General features: G+C 42.8%; 2 protein-coding genes across 6 annotated transcripts in view; both read left to right on the top strand.

Annotated features, from left to right (window-relative positions):
• Positions 1-22,099, top strand: part of BBS12 (Bardet-Biedl syndrome 12) — a 58,391-nt gene that overhangs the window by 28,668 nt on the left and 7,624 nt on the right. For 4 of the 5 annotated variants that reach the window (XR_011738896.1, XR_011738895.1, XR_011738893.1 and 1 more), the window contains one exon: positions 5,089-5,291. The gene's annotated coding sequence lies outside the window, so the exon portion shown is untranslated. Of the gene's footprint in view, positions 1-5,088; positions 5,292-16,627; positions 16,697-22,099 lie in introns of those variants that run through there. The other variant, XR_011738894.1, reaches the window with a different exon arrangement.
• Positions 7,595-22,099, top strand: part of FGF2 (fibroblast growth factor 2) — a 33,778-nt gene continuing 19,273 nt past the window's right edge. The window contains 2 exon segments of the mRNA XM_065837783.2: positions 7,595-8,071; positions 8,074-8,413. Coding sequence (XP_065693855.1) covers positions 7,595-8,071; positions 8,074-8,413 — 817 coding nt within the window.

The raw sequence follows: 22,099 nt of genomic DNA, 5'->3' as shown, positions 1-22,099 counted from the left end.
GTCATGTATAGTATAGTAATGTACGTTGTGATATTTTTGCTTGGATATTTGATTAGGGCCAGAAAAGTGAAATCCATCGACACATCAATTTACTGTCACTGCGATAAGGACTACATAGCAATGTACAAATCCTTTTCTCTCTCTTCAGGTTGCTTTCAAAGATGGGCATATTCTCACAAAATTTCCATCAAGTGCTTGGTGAAAGACTGCATCTGATAAAACTAATGAGGGTGTAACAAAGTGGTTTATACAGGCATTCATTCTCTAATTTTTCCTGAAGGGAAAAATGCATGTAAACTAAACAGTAGTTCTCATGTGATGAGTATTCCTTTTGCACAGAAAAAAATCACTGAGCCATTTAACCTCCCAGATGCTTGGAAGTTAATTATTGCTGGTCAGGTTTGAGATATTAGCCTGGACAATGTTGGGAAAGTCATTTTTTGGCAGATAACAAATTCTATTTTGGCATGCGGATAGCAGCTTATGGTTTTTTAAACTACCACTCAGAAACACGCTAAGCTTCTCTCCAAGAAACAAACAAGATTTCACAAGAGCCAGTTGGCTTAAGTTGCACTTACAGTACTTGTAACTTCAGATATTGTAGGAGGTGTAGGTTCGTGTGCAGTAATGGTAAATTTAAAGATATTTAGGAATGATTTCATAGCTGAGAAAGGGGAGACATCCAGAAGGCATTTCACCTAAGTTAGCTGTTGCATGGATGGGTGAATTGGGGTGTGGTGGAGCAATAATAACTATATCCACCCCAGCACTGAATGCTGTCTCAAACTCATTGGGGACAGTTCTCCCTCCCTAGAACTAAAAGCTAATACTGTACAAGAGACTGCGTAATTTATTTGCACTTCTAATAGTGCTCTGGGGCCTGTCTCTCTTTCTTCACATTCTGGTGTACTTCTATCCTGAACAGTAAACTGTATTTGCAAGGGGTTTAATGTGTTGGTTGTGCTACTGGAATTCTGTTTGTGTTCTGCATGTGATGCTTGGTCTGTGACCTGCTGCTACATGGTGTTATGCTCTGGGGAGCCCTTCAGTGGGGCCTAGGTTTGGGCATCCATGGAAACCGCCCTGAAACAAAGAGAAAACAAACGGGAAAGTTGTTGTGACATTCCTTCTGGAATACTATCAGTACAGATTGTTACCAAGAGAGAGGGTTTTGGCTTTTGTTTTTTATTCCTGTTATTTTCTACCTGCCAGCCAAATCATTCTACAGAAATAATGCAGAGTGAGGTTTTGATTGAGCAACTGGTAGAAACTAAATCCATTATATAGTAAAATAACATTTTTTTCTTTGTAACGTCTCGCTGATCTCATCTTTCCTTGCCCTTAAACGTGAAATGATGAAAGCTGCATGATGTGGTAACTCCTGTTCCTTGGGAATAGCCTCTCTTTGCTATATTCCTCCATGAAGTTAGTTTTGCCTTGTACTATAACATACCAGTGAATGGAAAGAAGATTTTCCCCACCTCCACCTATATTTTAATTTCCAGCTGCAGTCCTGTGAATAACTTGGCATTCTCCAGAATTAGCCCACATGGAAGTTATGAATCTTATGACCCTTAAAAGAGAATAACCTAACTGAAAAGAGGATAAAGAAGAATCTGTAACAGATATACCACTATTTCCTGATCACTTGCTAGGCAGTGTAACACAGTGAGGTAGGTAATGTTTTACCCAGAGTGGATTGTAGTTGATGTGGAAGTGTTTAGAGTGAAAATCATTAGAACTTGAAACAGCTCTCAGTGGCCCTGTTTGAGCAGGGGTGTTGGACTAGATGACCTCTAAAAGTGCCTTCCAACCTAATTATTCTATGTTAATGTGAAGATCCACTTCTTAAATTTTTGTATGCACTCTGTTCACATGGGTTTCTTGAATGACATCATCACAGCCAGCCATTGGCTGCATTTTTTGTATCTGCCTCACAAGCACTGATTTTCCCACACTATAGGGAAGATGATCTCCTTATCATCTCTTATGTGTGTCCAAGCATTTCCAGCACAAGAGTGACTACTTTACCCTGTAGTGATATAATGAAACTGAAACGTGTCTGAGTCATAAGCCAGGGATAAGTTACTTTGGGACAACTGACAGAACTACTGACAACATAAAGGTCTTTAAACTGCCTTGAGTCAGAGTCCACGCTGAGGCAGCTCAGCCACAGCTGTCCTGGAGATAGGAAGGACAGCTGGAGCAGTGACCTTTTCAGCCACTACCCCTCCACTGGCGTGGGATCAGGAGAGATAAATACCTAAATCACAACCTTATGGTTATAGTGCAATGCTGTGAGAAAAAGGTGTGTTTTTATGATTGTTCCCACTAAGTATTCACTTCCCTTAATAAATCTGGGTTTCTTTGAAATCCAATATTAACTTAAATTCTTTTAGTTCATGATGTTTGGTTTCAGAGTATTTTTAAAAGTGGTTCATTTATTATTCCTGAATATTCTCAATCTTTATGTTGACATGGTTTATTTTCTTAGTCTGGAGTAATTTTGCTAATTTATATTTATTACTCTATATAATGTGGATACAGAGAAGGCGAGTGTGTATGTGTTTGTTTATATGTTAGAGAGAGTAGCCATTTTGCTAATTCTGAACTCTAACCTCCATAAATACTTGTACTTAGAACACTATTTCTTGTTTCTCATAAGTTGAGGTCACTACTGTATCTCTCATATCTGCAACAGGCGTCACTGGTTTTAGACAGCTTAGGTCTTTTTCCAAGTGCAATCATTTTGGACCATAACAAATTTGATTTACTTCCAATTTCAGCTTCACTGGATTGTTAGTTCTCTTATCTTCAGCCGTCCTGGGTTGTTATGTTTCCAACATCAACTATTTGTAAAGACAATCCAAAGCAAAGTTTTGACCGTTTGTAGTCATATTCAGATTAAGCATACATTCAGAAAATTTTACTTTAGAAAGACATAAACAAGCTTCCACTGGAATGGGGACTATAGGAGGTTTATAATAGGAAAGAGATTTTTTTGTCTTGTAGATGTGATTTCTTTCTAGTGTTTGTACTAGAAAAAAAGATTAAGTGGGAAGAAAGAAGATTTTATGTAAAAAAATATTAATGAAGTGTCAGAAAGTCATCAAAAAGGTAAATGAAAAGCTGAACTTCTGTTACAGATTTTAAGACTTTTTAGACACTTGATATGCATAAATACTTAAAATACAGAAACTTCTCATAATCTGCACTTACAAAAGTGGATGAGCAAAAAAATGAGTCTACTTTCTATAGTAATTAATACTGACAAGAAAAATTCAGTCTGTTATTGACAGTTTTGTGGCTGTATGCTTCCACCACACAAAGCAGATGAAGCACGTGGTTGAGCTCCTGAGCAAACATACAAATAATGACCCAGAATATAAATATCAGCTGCTGATGGTGAAAGAACTAGAGAATTCTGGGGAATAAATTGCTACTGAATTCTTAAGCTCATGCTCAGACATAGATGAAAAGAAATAAATTTAAAGTTAAGCAGTATTTTTTTTTCCCCCAGAAATGTATTATCTTAAAAGTAAATAACTCACTAAAAGATTAAGGCACTTGCTATATTTCATCTAGTCAGATGTCTGCTTGGACTGCCTGCACAAAAGCTGTTGTCTCACATTAACGTTATCTTCCACTTGGAGTGAGCACTGAGGTAGATTTATTCAAGCGCCGTCCACATCGTGCATATTTTGTGATTTATTTTTCTAAGCTGGGGAAGACATCTGGAGCAGAGAATTGTAACATCCAGAAAGTTAGAGGAGAAAGACACAGAGAGAGAATGCTCTTTTCCGTTTCTGATCCTAGTACAGCTCTTTTCTTCACAAACTACCAGAACTACAAATTCTTCTCACTTTGCAAGCCCCTCTTCCCACAGGTTATTTGGAGGAAGGAGAAGCCTTCCTTAATGCTACAGATTAACCAAGTAAGACTGAATCAGAAGAACTGCAATTCACTGTCAGAGAAGTTGAGCTTATATCTTGGATGTATATAAGGTCTCTTATCACAGTGTTCTTGAGATCGATTCAGGAGACGTGTGTTGTATAACATTGCTTTACACTAATTTGGTGAGTGTGAGGCTTACCCTGACTGAGGCGCTGCATGAGCCCAGACAATGTGTAGGCTGTTCCCTGCTCCGAACAAGACCTGGCACTCCCTGCTGGGGTGTTACTGGCTGTTTGGCAGCTCCTGTGTGGGCCAGACTGGGTGCTAGTGTGTAACGCTGAAGTCAAAGATGCTTACAGAAGATTTGGCCACGAGCGTGGAACTTTGCGGAGGACGTTGCCTTTGACAAGTGAATGAGAGCGTGGTGGGAGGCATTCGGAATCTGTATGTGCTGGTGAAGTGAGAGGGATGTTTTTTCCACTGCAAGGCTGAGCACTAGACAACATAGGAAAAACTTCAAAAGAGACACAGCCTATCCATCTCTTTTTGGCTAATGGTTACTTGGATATGCACCAAAGAGAGTGATTGGGAAGCCAAGAAACCCAGAGAATCAAGAAGTGCTGTGATGCACTGGAGGCCTGGGGCTGATGTTCCATTTCTAATAGTTGAAAGCATTTCCTGCTGCCATATTGATACAAACCACCTGCTGTGTCCTAATGGTGGGAAGACGGATGAGCCAAGGTGTTCGTGTGTGTCTTTGCTTTCTAATGGTTTTAATAAATCTTCAAAAGAGAGGGCTTTTTGTTTTCTTTTAATTCTATGGTAAATCAAGTCTTCTGCAGATTATTTTAGCATGTCTTTTGAACACAATCTTCATGATACCTGTATGACCAAATGCACTGTGGAGACATATTCCTAGCAAACTGTCAAGGACGCATGGCTGAAACTCCTCTAAAGGCAAATTCCATGAAAGGGGATTGAGATTTTATGGGGTTGTTGTACAGCAGAATTTGTAGTAATATCTGCCAGAGAGTCTGGGAAAGTTGTAGACTGGATTCTTGCACTTTGGATTAAAAATTAAAACCTGATGGAGCTGATGCAGCTTGTTACTCCTAATTTGAAATATCTCAAAGATTACTCTTGCATTTTTCAAGGTTTCTCTGTAACCAGATTAACAACATGATTTTTTTTCAGGTGTTCTGAGTGCGATGCTACTAAAGGTCTCTAGAAATGTAAGCAGTAGATATTGAAAAAAGGCAATGTTCGGACATGCAGATGGCCCACAATTATCTACCATTGGAATGGTGTGTTTGTCTCGTTTGTGAAGTACCTTCTGTTCAGTGTGCCCACCCACTATGAGAGCAGCCCTGGATAAAACAAGTTTTTCTCTCTAAGAGGTAAGCTATTAAAAAATCTAGCTAGCTACAAAACAATGCAAGACAAACACAAAAAGGTACATAATTTAGATAAATGGAACGAGTTAGAGAATAGGTCTCTAAGATTTATTTTTGAAGGTAGAAGGAAGGTAGGGTTTCAGTCATTTTAACACAGGGTATGTTTTACATGGGCCAAGAGGAGGCTTATGAAAGGGGTTGGAAGCAGGGATAATTAATGGTTTGGGTGGAGGGGAAGTAGCTGTATTGGTGTAATTGTGTGCAAGATCTAAGTTGAGGAAGGGTGGTGGTAGGGTTAACGTGGTCGAGGCCACAAGAAAAGAAAATGCTACTGCCAAAATTGCTTTAGTCAGTATTATGAGGAAAATTAATGACCATATTAAGAGGTTGGAGTGCAGAAGAAAGTAGAATGGAGAAGAGAAAAAATAGTATGTTTTCCATTGGAAGAAAGATAGGAAAACATAAAAAAAAAGTTGGCAGATCATGAGGTGAGTGCAGATAACTTAGGGAATATGACCTTCCATTTGAGCTTTGTTGTCTTTTATTTCTAGGCCCCACAGATACAAGCCCCAATTACAAGCTTCTAAAGAGCTCTCAAGCCCCATAATTTTACTGGTAGCCAGTTACAGCTGCACAAGCTTTAAAGGATCATTTGATAACGAATTTGAGCTAACTACGTTATCCGCCCTGCCACCACTGGGTTGGGCCCCACCATGGGGGCCAGGGCTCAGAAAACTGAGAAATATGTGGGCCCTATCCAGTGAAACATGGCATTTAAGCTGCAGGCAGCTCAGTGGCAGAGCTTCCATCTGGCCCACTCTTGCAGGGCCCTCCTGGGGCATGAGGGCTGCTCCTACCCTGCTGGCTGTATCCTTCTTCCCAGAAGATAGATCGCTCACCTACAAGGTGCCAAAATGCAATTTCCCAGAACAGTGCTTAGGGTTTGATATGGGAGAGCTGTGAAGGACCTGCTGTGTGTGCAGGGGAAGACAGAATTACAGAAATAGTTGAGTGAAACGACGGATGTTTAGTCTTTAGAAAAGTTGGTGTTTGCCGGTGGGGGGGTTAATATTTAAAAAAACCCAAACAAACCCCAAAAAACCAAAACCCCACACCAAACACAAACAAACAAAACCCCACAACTTCTTACAGCTTTAAGAATGATGTGTTCACTTTTTCACATCATCTACCTGAATCTACCGTATCTTCCTTTCACTTACCTTCGAAGAAAGAGGCAAGGCAAGGACTTTGGAAGACTCTATAGTGCAAGGACATGAATTGCCACAAATGCAGCTTCTGTTGCAAGAGGAAATCAGGAAGGTCTTCACAGCTGACCATGAAGTCTAAAACTTTCAGGTACAGCGGTAGATGGGTGGCAAAAGAGAGAGCTGGAAACGTAAGGAGAGGGGGGGTCGCTCATGAGTGACGGGGCTGAAATCCCCACACATGGAGAAGGACCGCAGGCACGTAACACTTGGCTGTGCCCATGGTGCTGCAAGGGGCGGCTGGCTGACACGGGGGTGAACCTGGGTCGGGACACTCTGTGCTCTGCGTGCTCCATTCATCATGATTAAGCCTCTGGAGTGAGGGTGTGGGAAGCAGTGTAATTGTCACCGATTCTGGTAAAGAATTACAATTTATCGCTTGCAAAGGGTCAGAGTTGGGAAGGGAAATTGATGACTGTGAACAAAATTGCTTTACATCTGTGCTAGCAAAAAAGGTATTACAAATTGCATCTGCTGGACAGACGTGTCTTGCTTTGGCGTTTTTTTCTTGGTGTGGGTTGCTGTTTGTTGGCTATGTGAAATGAAAATATCAGTGTTAGCTGTCCTGGATGAGATTGTCCAGGGCTGCTGGTGCTGCCTTTGAAGTCAGAAAGCTTCCCAAGGTACAGGCATGAACACCCTGCTGCTAGACAGGTGATTTGGGACACAAATCATGGATTTTGAAACAAACCATTCAGTTTTGTTGTTGGCCTCAAGCACAAATTGTATTGGATGGGTCTATACACTTTATAAGCTATGTACGCATTTGTTTTAGAAGTACTAGTTGTGTTGTTAAAAGGCTGATGCCAGAATTCTCTCCTGTTGCCTTTTGTAGATAGCAGTACATGAGTTTGCTACAGATGAACTAGTTTCTCTAGTAAATGCACGGAAGTCAAATGGTTGCTGTGTGGATTTTAACAGGTCAACACGTTATTATATTGTGATTTAAGCAATTTGATATGATACAGAGGCCACATAACTTCTTCTGGTTTAAAATAACTCTCCAGTTATTTAATTTTGTTTATAAAGCCATTGGAGAAGATGTCTGACCTTGAATCAGGCACGTTTGTCGCACCCCGTTCCCAGCGCTGCCGGCGGCGGGAGCCGCTGTTCCGCGCAGCAGTGCCGCGCTCGCACGGCACGAAGCCCCGCGATTCAAGGCGGGCCGGGCCCCGCCGCCCCGCTCCCGGGACAGCCCCGCCCGGCCCCAGGGCCCGCTACCGCCCGGCGCCACACGGGGCTCGTAGTGCCCCCCTGGTCCCCCGCAGCCAGCCGGCCCCGCTCTGCCCCTCGGGCCGCCCCAGGGAAGCGCCTCGCCCGCCCGCTGCCCCGGCGGCAGGGAGCGGCCCCCGGCGAGGAGCGGGGGCGGGCGGGGGCGGGGCGGCGACGGGGGCAGCCCGGTGCCGCCGGGGAGCCCGTCCGCGGTGTGTTCGGCTCTCCCTGCCCGCCCTCCTCTCGCCGGCCGGCAGCGCCGTTGCGCAGCTCCTGCGGACGGGACGGGTGCAGACCGCACCGCAGCGGACTCTCCGGCGAGCGGGGCCGGCCGGGCAGGGCTTGGGACGGGCGGCGGGGAGGCGAGGCTGGACGGCCGGGGCAGGGGACGAGGCCGCCCGGAGCTGGCGGCAGGGGACGGCGGGGGCCCGGGGCGGCGGGGCGCCGCCGGGGCCCGACGCATGGCGGCAGCGGCGGCGGGGAGCATCACCACGCTGCCAGCGCTGCCCGACGACGGGGGCAGCGGAGCGTTCCCCCCGGGGCACTTCAAAGACCCCAAGCGGCTCTACTGCAAGAACGGCGGCTTCTTCCTGCGCATCAACCCCGACGGCAGGGTGGACGGCGTCCGGGAGAAGAGCGACCCCCACAGTGAGTGTCCCACCGGGGCGGGCGGCCCCGCCGACCGAGGCAGCGGGGCGTACGAGAGGGGCCGGTGCCTCGGCAGCCGTCCCGTCCTGCTGAAGCATCAGCAGTGAGCGTTGCTTACAAAACATCTGTAAATGTAGAGGCGTATGTTTTATTCATATGCACGTACAGGCATGTATTCCAAATCCACGTCTTGCTGTGCCTCCCTGTATGTAACTTTCACTGCGACCGGCGCCCTCGCAGAGGCTCTCAGGCTGCAGACCCACCTCCCAGCATGTTCCAGCCAGTTGTGCTTCCGAGCCTCAAGCTGCTTTGGTCCCCGACTCGCCATGCGAGCTGCGGCTCTGGGCTGGCCCAGCGGGGCTGCTGACAGGTGGTGGGAGCGGCTGGGGTCTGGTGGGGGCAGCTGGTGGCTCCAGACCGTGATGGACTTTCCACAGCTGGGTACCACATCGGCACTTGTGGGGTGTCCTGATGCAAACTCTTGCTGGCATCTTCTTGTTCAACCTGCTGCACTCCAGACCTTGTCAAATGCACTAAAATGTGCTTATGTGTTTGAAGGTCTCTGAGTTTGTTTGCATGGCTCTTAAATGGACATAATGGCACTTCACTGCTTTATACAGCTGTGGTAAATACAGTGGTTGCATAAAGGTAGAAAGAAGGTTGGTGTTCTTCCAGTGCAGGTAAGTTGTTGTGAATAGAAGTACTCTTAGGAAGAGAGGTGTAAATCTGTTGAGGGAAACAGAGAGGACTTAGAATCATTTCAGTTGGAAGAGACCCTCAGGATCATCAAGTCCAACCATAACCTAATTCTAACACTAAACCATGTCCCTAAGAACCTCATCTAAACACCTTTTGAACACCTCCAGGGATGGTGACTCCACCACTGCCCTGGGCAGCCTGTTGCAAACTTACAACAAAGTGCCACCGAAACACCTTTTTGATTTAAAAAGTTGTGTGTCTTTACTAAAAAACAACAAAAAAAAACTTCATTAAGACAAGGTGAAATGCAGATAAAATCTGTAGATTTCAGTAGAAGCAGTCTGTCCCCTGATACCTGATGTTTTGAGGGAGGAAGCGGCTCCTGAGCTGAGAGCACAGCTCATGGTTCAGTGGTTAGTGTGGTCTGAGGGTCTGTGACCCGAGCTGGCCACTGCCTTCTGCGGTGTTCAGTGCCTGCTCTCTGACAGGCTGTCTCCCAGGGACCACGGGACACGTCATTATTACAAACGTAGGCTGTTCTTTGTCCCACAAACAAAATGCCTTTTTGCAGACCTCAGAATATGTTGGAAGTGTTGAGCATGGAGTTTTTGTAGAAAAATTGGCAAGTTTTCAAAATGCCCATGAGGTATTTCCTTGAAAACAGGTAAAAGGAATTGCTGTATAGCTCTCTGTCAGACAGCCTCAGTTTGATTCCTGGTTTGAGAAAGCTTGTTCTTATACAGTGTATGCACCTCGACTAGGCAGTGGCCTGTCTGCAGATGCCTGGTATAAAGAGCAGGTGAAATATCGTACTGTGATTCTTCATCTCTTTTGCACCTGTCCTCTGAGTGATAGATGCAGAGAGGGGACTTAAGTCAGGGGATGAAGAGGAGAAGGAAGTGAGGAGACAGACAAAAAGTTGTTAATGTTACTTGCCAGTTTGGACACTCACCATTTGCAAAAACACTTTTCTTAAAATTCCAAAGAAATACTGTAACAGACTGTTCCCAAATAACAGTATTGCCAGGTTGCACTTCAGTCTCTTTCTTAGATACTGGCTTAAGGGAAACGTAGATGATGATGTGGTGAATAGTAACAAAGTATAGTTATTGCCAATACAATGCAGTCAGTTATTGCATGGGGACTTTTCAGATGTCGACACCTAAAACAAAGCATTAATTTACTATATAGATAAGTGATTTGGTTTTTACAAAAACCAGTCAGTTACTGCACAGGATCAAGTCTGTGCTGGAAAGTGTACAGTAACATATTTGGCAAATATGGAAATTCTTACAGGAAATAAGTCTCGTAAGTTCTTCAAACCTGTTCTCTTGCCCCTAGAAATAGTAATGAGAATGTGCTGGAAATTTGCTGCAAAGGGAGATGATGTTGAGTTGGCGATGTACAGGGCTGAAGCTGGGTCTCCAGACATTGCCATGGCTCTCAGGTGCTACCTCATTCAGTACTCTGCTTTTTGTGGTGATGGGTGCCAGTAGTGGTGCCTGTTGTTCTGTGCTCACCTGGCTGGAGCTGGGTGCCCTGAGTGGTGGTGGTGTTTGTCATTGTCACCTTTTTAATCATAGAGCTTCCCTGCCATCATTCCCCCACACACACTTTTTTTTTTTTAAATTATTATTCTACCAGGAAGACTAGTACTAGCCGTTCTGCCAGAGCAATTCTAGTGTTATGTTCTCGTGTCCTTCTAATGTGTCTTTTGTCTTCCTGTTGAGCCTTATCAATGCTAGGAATTTTAACTGACTTCACATGCTGCTTTCGTAGTACTGAATTATGTTTTCAAATCTTCCTGTCGGTGGTGCTGCCTTAATCTTTCCATGCCATGCCTTTCCCTTTCGAGTTTCTCTGTTTTGCTCTATAGCTTTACTTTTGCTGTCATTTCTTTCTGGCTCTCCGTTTTGTCTCTGTACAACTTACCTTCTCTGCCACTTCAGTACTATCTAATCGTAAGGAGTATTTTCTCTTGTTTTCCTCTCTGAAACCCCTCTGTTTTCTTACCCTTTTTCCTATTAAGTGAATGGAGGCAATAGGTAAAGGAAAACCTGAATTTTAAATGACTGATGTGGCCTGTGCCCTGTACTGCAGAAAATCAGCTGCCAGGGAGCTCCTCAGGTACCCGTGAGCTTCACACTCTCTAGCCATCTGCAGAAAATCCCTTCATTTAAAAAGAATGATTTGTAAGTGTGATACAGCTGTAGGACTGGTGGGGCTCACTACCGACAAGTGCGCGTAGGCAGACGGGTACGACCAGGCCCCAGCTGCTCCCTTGGCCGCTGCTGTGCAACTCTGTGGAGGCAGTCGCATGGGACTACTCAGGGACTGCCTCCCTCCCTCCTCCCTTCCTTGTTTTCAGACAACTCTTTGTTCCATGTTTTTGTTGTTTTGTTTATTGTTTTTTTTAATTTTGGCTTGAAAGAACTCTTGTTCTGAGAAGTGGCGATATCAGTGCTTGAAGCGTCAGCAAGGCGTGTTGCTGCGGCATTACATGGTTCACGTCCCTAGCATCTTTGTTGTAAATACGTCATTTGATACGAATCTGCGCGGTGCTGAACTCTGACCTGGTGAATGCTGCTCTGTGGACGTCCCTGTGAAATCTTGTGGTATGCCTGGCAGGTCGCGTTGGCATGGCAGACGGCAATAAATCTTGGGACAACGTGAAAAGACTTTTAAAAAACAAACAAACAAACAAAAACCAACCAAAAAACACCAAAGAAAATATACACCTCAGAATAACTCATGGTGTTTCACTTATTTAAGTAAAAGTTTTTTGTAAGATGGTTTTGAGAAAAGAAATATAATGGCTGCAGAGAATTCGGCTTAGAAACCTAATTAAAGGACAGTTAGGAGAGATTCTTGTGGTAGCTCCTATTCTTATGAATTAATTATACAAAATAGCATTTGATTAGCACATCCTCATTTTTACTTTTAAAGGAAGTTTTTATTTTAGAGGGCAAACGACTAACTCCGTATGTTTCAACCCAAAATCTAATACTGTAAACAAATTTCCATTATCCATGCCCTTTTTTGCTCACCCCCTTCTGCCTTTAATACAAAGGACAACTTGTTCGGAGTATACGGCCTGTTTTATGTCATGGCACCAAGAGCTTTGACTGTTTTACACTCACCCCATTCACGATCATTTATTCATAATAATGTCGTCAGTAAAATTGGGAATGGAAGTTTACGTCCTGCGTGCTGGAGGGTCAGAATCGCATGATTCACGCAGCTGAGAAATAGGACAATGCGTCTTACGTGGTTGATATTGCCACATCTGATGTGTGTTGTACAGTGACTTCAGTGAAGTGCCCCTTTGGACACACCCTGGGGACTTCTGCTGTTTTTTTTTTCCCTGGAAGAGGTACATTTCAGACAAACAAGAACCAGGAACAGAAGGCACTTTCTTAGAGTTTTGTTGCTTAAAGCAAAACAACAAAAAATGTGTCTTTTGTTGTTGTTCTTGATCAACAACTTTTGATTTATGTCCTGGAAAAAGTACAAAGAACACGGTCTTTCTGGAATGGCTTTTAGAAACTCTCCAGAGGTGTTTGCCTCAAAGAGACCACAGTGTCGGTGAAGGGGAAAAGTGAGGGGAATGGAAAGGGAACGCTTATCCATACATTTTAGAAAATGTCTAATAGCACAGCTGGTTCCCTTCACAGTTTCCCTCACTGAGGAATGGTTGGCATTTATATATTTCCGTAATTTCTCAAGCAGCTTTATTTTATGGTGAGCATAAACCAAGGCGTCCAAGGAATCCCGAGCTGTTCTCGTCCACTTGTTAATGAGGTGACAAGGCTCCAGTCTGTCACTCGGAGAGGATTCAGCAGCATGAGCTCTTGTCAGCCCTGCAGATGTCTGAAGCACCTTCTTCCTGCTCGGTAGCCGGCTAGTCTTCCACAAATATCTCAAGAAAATGTAAAATAGGCTAATACTGGTCCAGGAAAATTTCTTCTTAAGAAAGTTCCTTTCATACCTGGTTGCTAATGTTGTGTATGATAGAAGTAAAAATCTTAACATTTAAATGGTTACACTGTAAATGTTTTGAAAAGACCATATTGAAGGTTATGCAGACTTGTAGAGCATAACAGCTTAGTCAAGAAATTAGAAATCTTGAGTGCTGTTCCTATGAATAGGAGAAAGAACTAACAGTGATCCTCAGAAACAAAAATTTGAGCAAATGTCAAGTGTTTTACTATGATGGTTCAATACCCAGTTATGTGCATAAGTTATATGGGACTCAGAAGATGTCCTCCCCTATTTCAGTGTTCCACAGACGTGTCTGGAGCTATTGACAGGACATCCTCTTCTAAATCTTAGCACTAGGTGAGAGTTGGCTTTTTTGTGAGAACCTGGCCTTAAATGTCCAAATATATTCCTTCTACTCTAAATGTCCAAATGTATTCCTTCTACCCTAGTCTGTCTAAAAACAGACTCGTTTTGCAGTGCTTTTGATCTGTTGCACAGACCTGAGCTGGTTTGCCCAATACTAGTGCTTTGCGACATAGTCAACACAGAAATTCCTCCTGGCTCTCATATGTAGCTGGTTTTAGGGAATGATGTAGCAGAGAACCCCCCCAAAAAAAATTCAGGATGCGTTTCCTTTGTGTCTTTTGCTTATTTCATCATAGAAATACCATTGTACTGTTTTCCTGCATGGTGCTGCAGGGTAAATTTATTAAATTAATTAGGTGAGGGACAGAGTACCTGTGCTTGATGGGCACACTGAGGGACACGTGCTATTCAGGAGAGGACGTTCTCTCCTCTGTTGTCGTGTCTGCTAGTTCTCTTGCCCAGGTTTTGGTGAGTCTTACCCCCTGAAGGTGTGTGACTGAGCAGTGGGTACACTCAGAAAAGGCAAATAACGAGATGTCTCTGGTAGGCAATGAACTGTCCTGTCTCTCCCAGCTGTTTTTTGCCCGGTTTGGAAAGGGCTGTTGGAAGAGTGTGGAAGGTTCCCAAGGCACTGCCATCCCCAGGTACACTAGAGGGCAGGGTTTAGCCCTTAAATCTTCTCATGGGCTTTAGAGATGGGGAGTGCTTGTAGGTAGTTACATATTCTTGATTACAAAAGAAACAGTCCAACTCCTGCTTAGCAGTTGCACAGCCATAGCTGAATAAATAAGACAAACACAGATAATGTATAATAGTTTGACAGAATATGGACAAATTATGGAGATAGTCACATAACTGCAGGTTCTTGCAAAAGCTGTCTTTATGCCCCCTTATACGGGTAGATTAAGGCTTTTGGTAAAAACTGCAGTGATACATGTATGATGTTTAGTGAAGTCAGAATGAAGACTCGGTGACATTTGTCATCTTGATAAAACAGAGCTGCATATTCCTGAATTGCTCATCAAGAAAATGAGATCAGGCGTCTGGTAATGGTTTTTATTTGGCTAATAAATGCTTGAATTTTGTGCAACTTATTCTAAGAAAAAGTTTATTGTGTGTTGGAGATGTATTTAAAATAATTTTACAGAAGGTGAACTATATTAGTAACTTTTTAAAAGATATTATTTCTTTTGACATGCTTGATTAAGAGACCAAATTGCAGTTGGTTAAAATCTGGGGGGTTGTGTTTTGTTTTGGTTTGGTTTTTCTCCTCCTTTTTCTTTTTTAAAGTATTTGGTGTCTGTTACTAAAGATGTTTAAAAAGTGTTCAGATTGAATGTCTGTGATAAAAGCAGGTTCAAGTTCTGTATTCTGTAATAAAAGCGAGAGAAGTGCCAAGTGCATAGACAGTTGAATTGGGCAAGAAGAGATGCAGCGCTGGTTTTGGCAGTAGAATTAACAGTCACAGAGTTCAAAAGATGTTGGACGGCAGAACCCAGAAAAGTGCTCTCTTCTCATGTTCAGTTTCCGCAGAATACATCTATCATCTTTTCTAAAAGACAGAAGATTGTTCTACAGCAGGATTTTTTTTTTGGCAGAATTCTGTTTAAATGCCCTTTAATTAATCAATATCTCAGTCTGAATTTTAAATCGTGATCTTTTCAGTGACGTTCTGTTTCTGTAAGCTTTTCCCAACCCCTTTGGATTACATATGTGGCAAGCAGTTTTAAAAAACAATCATCCAGTGGTTGCTATATATTTAAAGTTGTTAACATGCTGAAATGAAATGTGTAACAAGAGATTCTATGAAAGTTTTTCTGAGCTTCACTGTTGGTTTTTTTTTACCCTTTTCTTCCTTTTTTTTTCCCTCCAGAAAATGATTTTTCTGATATTTCCTCATTTGTACAGGCAGTTTGAAATAAATCCACGAATCCATCCATAACTTCTGATCTGACTAAAAGAAGACTGAAGTTTGTATTTTGATTATTATGGTTTTTAGCACTGTTGGTGGCATTGCTCTGGGATCACCTTTCATCTATTATTTAAAAACACTTGAGAGGTGATCAGTTGTACTTAACTGGTTAATAACTCTGGAAACAATGTAGCTTTTTGATAGTTGGTGGCAGCATGTTTAGTCCAATGATCTAGTCAAAACTAAACAGGCTATATAATGTTAATGTAATCCAGTTTTGAAATAAAGGTTATCCTGAGAATCGAGTTACCCTTACTGAAAAAAAAAATACTTGCATGAAATCTGTGGCTTGAATATCTATAGCAAGCGATATTTAAAATGTTTATGGCATGACTTGTGAAGTCTAAATGTCAGTAATGCGGTCGCATTTTAATTCTCAGAGAGAATTAATATCCTTTTATCAGTATCTGTTCAAGACCGTACACTTCAGAATAAAGCAGGTGTCTCTGCATTTGCCATTTTCGGTAATGTCTTTTCTGACAATATATGGGTAAACGTGAGTTCCTGTCTGCCCTCTCTGCTGCCTCCTGACTTCTCAATAAAAATATTTAACGGGCGACTGTTTGGAGTCTTATGGCATTTCAGGATTATTATCTTACGTATTTGTTTGTTCAGGGTAGGGTCAGATTTTGACTGGAGCCTGATATGCTCGTCCGAGAGTATAAATGAGATGATGTCTACAAAGTTGGGTGGAGGATGTTGTGCACAAGCTGTCATGGTACACTTCTGGTTGAGTGATCTTGTATGAACTTATCAGTCATGTTTGACTTTTAGAGCTTTAAATCACATTGCTGGAGTGATTCAAAGGAGAAACACATTAATGGTACTCTTGAAGGGTGACGTAGGAATTAGACTCCATAGCCATTTGCAGTGGCAATGTGGTGAAATTATGTTCTTGTATTGTGGAGCTTGTTAGCTTGCTGCTTTGTGTTGAGACTTTAGCAGATCTCATAAAATAGCAATTATTAGGATTCCAGCTGGAATGCACAAATCACAAAAGCCTGATACTCACAGCTATGAAATACTGCATGGTGATGTGTTTTGTAAAAGCAAGGATAGATTATCAGCTGTGATACAGCTAGAAAGTACTTGCAGTCTGTTTTTTGGCTCTTTCTACTTTCAGGCTGACCCAGCCTCGTGCTCGCATTACCTAGTGTCCATCTCCAAACTTTTATTGTGCTGTTTTGTTTTATTAGATGTTCTGTTGCCATTCTGTGATGGTGCAAGACTGTGGTGATTTTTGCTGATAAAGGATGCCCTTAACACACTCAAGTGTATGGGCATCACAGCATCTTCCTTGATAGAAGAGGATGACCTGAAGAGGATGAACAGTCCATGCATTCATCACCTATGTTACATTTCAGGTTAGAGTAGTAATTTTAGGACCATATTACAACGAGTGTTAATATAGTCCCACAACTCTGGGAAGACCAGTAGCGAGACTGAGATTTCTGAATGTAGATAATCACCCTTGTAGAGTAGTTTTGTGCAATACTTTCCTCAGTCCTGTTCATACCTATGGCAGCAAAGATGGATACAATAATAAAAGCATTTTTTACTGAGAGGAAGCAGCCAGTGAGGGTCATCTAGAGGAAATACCGGGGGAGGCTGTCATCTCTCTTTGGAAATCACCTGCGGTGTCCTGCTGCACAGGCTTGTTAGACTAAGCGGTTTCTGGGAAATAGTGTATGGATTCAGTTCATTGGGTTCCTCTGGCTGTAATGGAGCAATTGGAATGAATAAACTAAACGTGCGTCTGGCCATGCTTCTGAATATGTAAATATGAAAGATTCATTTTGTGGTTTTACAGATGTTTACAGCATCACTATGGATGTTTTACTTACAGTAATGTAGTTCATTGAGGAAAACTGAGGAAAAAGACCTACAATGCTTGTGCCCTTAGAAATGCAGGAATTCTGAAAAACTGAAGAGGTCCACAGAATTGTCCCATGCTGCCAGTTTTGGTTTCAGCCCCAACCTTTGCTTGCTTTTCTGCTTTAAGAAGCATTGTCTTCTAGAGCATTTAACTGTCTGGGCTTGAGCTAGTACAAGTGACTGCAAGGTGTTACTATCAATGTTGAAGATCAGAGCAAGGTGTCTCAAAGTGAGGCTGAATGTCAGTGATCAAGTTCTAATAACATGGACCAGTGTTGTCTATTTGATATTAAGAGAAAATACTGTTAGGATTGAGAGACATCTGGCCTGCCTTCTGATTTGATGTGGCGTAGATCGAGGCAGCGCGACCGCTGGTGCTTGTAGCTGTGGTGTACTTCGGGAGCGTGCTCTTGCACTGAAGCCTGGAGCGGTGTGGAGATTTAACTCAACAAATAGATTGGAACCAGCACAGTGAGTACGAGTAATGGTCAGGCTGAAGCAGCAGAGAGCCAAGTAGGTTCTTCCAGGCTGCAGATGGTGATTCTCTCTTTTGTTGTCAGGAAAATACTTGTGTGCTGCCTTAGTACAGTATGAAGGTATTCAGAATAAGCAGTGGGTTTTTATTCAGAGAGCTGGGGAAGTGGCTACAGCCTGATCCTTCTTGCTGTGGTCCTGCAGACCCAAGGTCTTGGCTCCCCAGTACAGACCGGGTGCCATGGTGGATTCAGTCTGCCTCCTTGAAGTGGTCGTAGGGGGCTGTAAATGTGAAATGTAAATGTATCTGTTACCCAGATGTTTGAAGGAAAAGTCTAAAAATGCACTCTGCCTTTTTTTTTTTTTGTCCTGGTGTTAGGGGGTTGGGGTTTTTACAAAGAAAAACTCTTTATACTCAAAGGAGGCTGCACTCAAAAGCAAATCAGAGCCTTTTTGTGAAGACTCTGGTTCACTGCTATTCTAGGTCAGCAGTGACTGACAGCTGTTGTCCCTGGTTGCAACTCATGCTGTTCCCCTGTGGATGCATTATTTAAATGTCAGCATAGGGTGGATACACACAGCTTGATGGAAGGGGATAAAATAGATGGAGGATGAAGTAAGTCTCCAGGCTTAATGTCCTTGCATTGTCCTTGCAGTAAACTAGGTGAACAGGCACCAGTAAAGTGCTGTATGTGTATGGATTTTGATTGTGGTTTTGATTTAGTTGACTTTTTGCAAATATTTATTAAAGACTCTGATTAATTCTGGTAAGTCATCTTTTCATTGGTGTGGGAGGTGGCGGAAATTCAGACCCCACACAGTCACTGTCTCTTAACCTTTTGGCCAGATTAAGAGTACTTGACTCTAAAGGGCAACTTAATTCATAGGAACTCCTCCTTATCAGCTTGTTATTTCTTCCTGCCCTGTGCGCTATGCCATCTTGCTGGTGCCTGACGCAGTTCCTCTGTGCTTCATCTCTCTTAAAATCCAGTTTGCCAGTTCTTCTTGGCATTTCTAAAATCGAGCTTTTCCATTCCATCTGTGACACTAAAGCCCATTATGTCAATGGGCTGGCAATTTCTCACCACTGCTCGGGCAGTGTTTTCCTTTTATCGCATCAAATCCATTATCCACTGCTCCGACATCAGTTACAGCTCTGAAATACTATGTACTACTGAACACTTGTGTGAAGGAGCACTAAAAATACCTTTTAAAAGTGATATTTTTTACCTTCTCTGTCTTCTGAAATCACATTTTTGGGCTTCTATCAGGTTGTCCCTGGTTTTGTATGTTTATTTTACTGCAAGTGAAAAACAGGTCATAGTTACAGAGGTAAGTGAGCGCGTGGTAAACACAAAGAGCCGAAATTCTGCAAGATCTGTACGTGTCTTCTGATATTAGTCAGTGACATTGTTATGTTGGCTAAACAGTCGTACCAGCTTTGTTCTAAAGCTGAGCAACTGAAAGTGGTTATTCTGCGATGGACTTCTGTGAATACTAAATGAAGTGAAAGCAGTTTAAAGAAACATGCTGGGTTACTGTACCCTTGTTAAGAAAAGCCCTTTGAGAAAAGTCCTGAAAAACATATGTGAACATGCATTAATTGCCTTCATTCGGAAACCCTCAAACGTGGTTCTGAATCAAGAATTTGAAGTAAAGGTTTCGGTAACTCAGAGACTAGGCTTTATTACCCCTACCCAGTAATGAAGGAAGTCCTTCTCTGTTAAAGTTACTCATTTTTTCTGCATGGATTTGGCTCCTTGACTTTAAGTGCTGCAGTCGGCTGATCTACAGCGACAAAGAGACTGCAAACAGTGTGGCAGTGAGGTACGGAGAATCATTTTATACCATAGGGTACTTGGGGTCTATGGTGTTTGAAATCCTTAAGTAATGCCAAGCAATCACAACAGAAAATACCCAAGTTGTATTTTGTAAGCAAAATACAGAAGCTCTAGTGCTTTTAACTTTTAAAGGACCTGATGAAGTTTGATCAATTGGTTTGTGCAAGCTGTGTGAAATGAAGAAATGTAATTGTTCCTGTTTTACAAATTGGCATTTAAGCAAGGAGCACTAAGCCTGACTGTTGCCAGAGAAGTTGTATGCCACATTATTCTGAAATTATTCTTCTGCAGGATGATTTTGCTATCCTTTATATGAAATTTATAGGGAGCATTTGAGGATGCTGTGTGTGATAATCAGTGTTTCTGGGGGAGGACTCATAGTGTGATAGGTATATGTTAGATGGAGTTGGATATTTATAGGAGCTTGGGTTAAGATATAAATGAGAATAAATAAAGAACCTGAACAAGGAAATAATTTTCATTGTATCCAGTGTCTGAACTACTTAAAAAGATTAAAACTCTTAAGATCTGTGAATGTCCATGTTAAACAGCAGACTAGGTTAGTGGGTCGATATACAGTTACACAAGTTATTACTCTGTTTAAAGCCTTGGATTTACTTGTAAGTGTAACCGGAACTTGTTGAAGTGTTGATATTTCAGAGGTGTATATTTTTCTTGTAGATGTTTACATTTTGAAGACCGTAGGTCTGTCTGGAAGTCGTTTTATGCCTCTGGCTGGCAAAAAGGAAAAAGATACACTTACAATGTTGTCATGCAAAGCAAAGCAATGTGCCTTTGTATGGGAGCGTGACTCACTATTTCTCAGTGTGACGCTTGGTTTGCTTGATTGTTTTTGTTGCTGTTCTGTGGGTTTTGTTTATGAAGAGACCACCTCTTCTGCTGAGGCTCCTGGCTGTTTTTCATATGTATTTCTGCCTCTTCCCCACACGTACATTCCAGGGTTTAGGCAGCATGTACTTCAGCAGCTCCGCCGATGGCACAGTTGCTTTACAATGGGGCTATGAAAGCAAGAGTGTTTGCAGTATCAAGACTGGGGATGCCTCGTATGTCAATGCAAAGCTTATTGCTTAGCAGAAGATTTTAATGTGCTTAATATGGCTTCCAGAAAGAGATATCAAAAAGTGTCAGAGCCTAGATGTGAGGGGACAGAGCCAAAGATATTTCTGATTCCTAGAGATACATTACAGTAGGCATCACCAGCTCATGGGCTGAGGTTTGGATCAGACCCAAAAGGCCAGCTTTGTCTGGCTCTGGAAATGCCAGAATGGGGAGGTTTAATCTGTGTGTGTGTGTACATGCGTGTGTCTCTCGGATGAACCTGCCCTTGGGTTTGGGAGGGTTTATTATGTTAGGGGTGGAGCAAACACACCCGACTCTGTGTGTCTTGCTTGGACACCTGACTGGGAATAGACATTGCCCCTAAGCGTGAAGGAGTCGTCCAGCTTAAGCCACAGAGTATGCAGGAGTGGAAATTCAGTCGTAGAGTGTTGCATTTAGCAAAGCATTGTTGATTGTTACATTTCCCCACTTTTTGGTGAACTTTCTTGCGTGTCTGGTTCTCCTTCCCTCCAGAGGTGATCTACCTCTGCAGCAGTGAGACCGCAAAATAGTTGGGGCTTTGTTCTTTTCTGCGGGCACGGGGGTGCGGGAGGACGACTGATGGGGAGCTGGCGCAGTAGCTTCACCGCAGTGTCATTCAGGGGCCCCATGGAAGGATTTTCCTTACAGGGCCTCTGCAAATATGTTGGAGATGGGCCCTGAGCCTTTGGCTTGGCTTTAGCTTTTCCACAGCAGAGACTGTAGTAATGCTAGTCATTGATCCAGAGACGTGCAGCCTGGGATTTTTCAGGAGGTACATAAACTCTCCCTTCTGGTAAACCAAGTGAGAGGTGTTTTGCTAATGACCTTTTTAGTTCAAATGAAGTGGCTGTATGTTAGTGAAAACATGCGTTGAAATAGCATGAGATTCCTCCCGTCTTTCCAGGGTCCATAAACTGCTGTTAGTTGCTGTGTCTGGGCAAGGGGTGCATTTGCTGTTGACGTGTTTGCAAACTCCAAATAATCTCTTGGACCACTGGCTGATCAGTGGTTTTGGGTCCAGAGTCCTCTTGACAAAATGTCGTATTTCACTCACATTCTTGCAGGGTCTTAAAAGTGATGCTGCAGTGGGGCACCATGGTTGTGCCTGCAGTCAGTGAACCCTTGTGAGCTTTGATTGAAGTTGCATGTATGTTTGACAGTAGTGAAAATGTGGCAGCAGAATTTTCACTGTGAAGTGATGGAAACCCTTGAGCAGGAGGCTGGACTAGATAGGGTCCTGCTGACCTGAATTTTAAGTGATTTTGAGACCATGACTATGTATCCGCTGTTTTAGTCGGCACTGAAGTCTGTTTGTGGTGATCTTTACTAGGTAGATTATAATGGAAGTCTAGTTTAGGCTTTAATCATACCTTTATT

The sequence above is a fragment of the Patagioenas fasciata genome, chromosome 4 (assembly GCF_037038585.1).
Source record: "Patagioenas fasciata isolate bPatFas1 chromosome 4, bPatFas1.hap1, whole genome shotgun sequence".
NCBI classification, from domain to species: Eukaryota; Metazoa; Chordata; class Aves; order Columbiformes; family Columbidae; genus Patagioenas; species Patagioenas fasciata.
Note: the sequence above shows the minus strand (reverse complement) of the source record. Positions and strands in the feature narration are given on the sequence as shown.